Genomic DNA, 2,036 nt, shown 5'->3' on the forward strand with positions numbered 1-2,036 from the left:
CGATTCTTAGCGCTCTCTGCGAGCTGGTAGACCAGGTGCGGATGCCACGGACGCATCTACATTGCCCGAAAAATCTTCAAGACGAATAGAATGGCGCGGACGCGCGCCATGGCTCGACAGATATCGCGCGCTTGATTTGGTTCTAACCACGCACCGGGACGATCCCATTGAGTGCAGCATCGACTGATCCAGCAACGTCATTTTGGCCATAGCAGCGCGCCAGCACCTGAGACCGCGTCGCCGTGATCAACTACATGCCATAGCCTCGCCACAAACCTATCGGGTGACGACGGTATCGAACACGAGGTACTGGTGCGGTGTTGATTGATTTGTTGAAATTGCAATCACAGCGAAGTAGCCAATCAATCCTAAACCCATCAACGACAGAGTCTACAACACTAGCCCAGTGATGCATATCGCATGCTTGGTAGCTGTGGCCACCTCGAATGACTCTTGGCTCCCATGAGTAGGCTGAAGAGATCCAAGTAGCAATGCTGGCAAGAATCGGCGCGCGGTTAGACTACGCCGATCACGAATCCGGTCATGATCTCTTCTTCCAGCAACGTTGCCGTCGAAGATTTTCGAGTCGTTTGTTTCTGAACCTCTAAATCTCTACATGGTCAACCAACACCACCACTGACTGGACAATGTGGACGCACACGGTGTCACTTGAGGGCGGTGTGGAACATTCTGTCAAGGTTGGCTACGTAGTCCACATAAATGGATCACTACTCCAGGACGATGTGTCCTAAATTGACCTGTGACTGTCAAGTGGTCGACTGTCGTGGAGTAGAACACGACTGGATGAAAGCCCCGATTTCTCTCTAGCACTGGTACTATCTTGTGACGGTTTGCATGTGCCCCGAGAGGTCCGGCCAACAGCGACCAAAAGGCTTTACGACCGCTGGCAGCCAACCTTGACAGAATGTTCCACAGCACCTCAAGTCACAGCACATTGAGCCCGAGTGTCCAGTCAGTAGTGTTGGTTGACCATAGATTTAGAGATTTAGAAGTTGATTCGAGATATAGAGGTTCACAAACGAACGACTTGCAAATCTTCGACGGCGAAGTTGGTGGAAAAATAGATCCTTTCGACGCTGGGTGGTCCAGCCGTCTTGGAACATTGCCTCTGAGGTGCGTAGGATGGTGTTCGATCCGAAGGTCTGCCATCGACGTCCATTGCAATTGATATCATTCTCCAACTTGCTTGGCTACGATGAAGCTGCTTTGGATTCTCGCGCTTGCCAACGCCGTCGCAGCCTCGTTCGGCATGGAGCTCCTCGAAGACATTGCCAAGTCGTGCTCGTGCGACACCGACTGTCCGCAAATCACGTGCTACGCCGCCCCCGTGTGCACGCGCGGGCGCTGCGCGTACACGCAAAAGCCCACCGGTGCCAAGTGTCCGGGCCAGAGCTGCACGAACGGCGGCGCCTGTGACGACGATGCCAACGACTATTGCAACGACAAGGCCGAATGCATCAGCGCTTTCAAGCCGTCGACGACCGTGTGTCGGCCTTCCGGTGGCCAGTGCGATGTCGCCGAGATGTGCACGGGGTCCTCGGGCGCATGTCCTATCGACAGCTATGCACCTCCGACGATGGCGTGCTCGGGCAGCTGCAACGGTGGTCCGTGCGATGGCCAAGACTACTGCGATGGTTTTGGCAGCTGCATTGACAAGTTCTTGCCGTCGACCACCGTCTGCCGCGTCTCCAAGGGTGCCTGTGACGTTGCCGAGACGTGCTCGGGGACGTCGGGGTCCTGTCCCGTGGACCAGTTTGCCTCCAAGGACAAGTCGTGCAGCGGATCCTCGAATGGCGGCGCGTGCGACGGACAAGACGTCTGCGACGGCAAGGGCAACTGCGTCGACGTGTACTTGCCATCGACGACGGTCTGCCGCGCGTCCAAGGGCGAGTGCGACGTGAGCGAAAAGTGCACAGGGACGTCGAGCGCCTGCCCTGCCGACGGATTTGCCGGTGCGGCGACCAAGTGCACGGGCACGAGCAACGGCGGCGCGTGCGACGATCAGGATTTCTGCG

The 2,036-nt window shown here is 56.6% G+C and overlaps 2 protein-coding genes across 2 annotated transcripts in view; one reads left to right on the forward strand and one right to left on the reverse strand.

Annotated features, from left to right (window-relative positions):
- Window positions 1–180, reverse strand: part of SPRG_22250 (hypothetical protein) — a gene marked incomplete at both ends in the record, with an annotated part of 1,639 nt that extends 1,459 nt beyond the window's left edge. Inside the window, one exon of the mRNA XM_012349153.1 lies at window positions 155–180. Coding sequence (XP_012204543.1) covers window positions 155–180 — 26 coding nt within the window. The remainder of the gene's footprint in view (window positions 1–154) is intronic.
- An 868-nt stretch (window positions 181–1,048) lies between these two features.
- SPRG_09681 (hypothetical protein) lies at window positions 1,049–1,922 on the forward strand (the record flags this gene model as incomplete). The annotated part of the gene is made up of 2 exons (XM_012349105.1): window positions 1,049–1,869; window positions 1,907–1,922. Exons 1-2 carry the CDS (start codon window positions 1,217–1,219, stop codon window positions 1,920–1,922), a joined length of 669 nt encoding a protein of 222 aa, XP_012204495.1. The 5' UTR covers window positions 1,049–1,216.
- Window positions 1,923–2,036: the final 114 nt, after the last annotated feature.

Source organism: Saprolegnia parasitica (genome assembly GCF_000151545.1).
Source record: "Saprolegnia parasitica CBS 223.65 unplaced genomic scaffold supercont2.50, whole genome shotgun sequence".
Taxonomy (NCBI): Eukaryota; Oomycota; class Saprolegniomycetes; order Saprolegniales; family Saprolegniaceae; genus Saprolegnia; species Saprolegnia parasitica.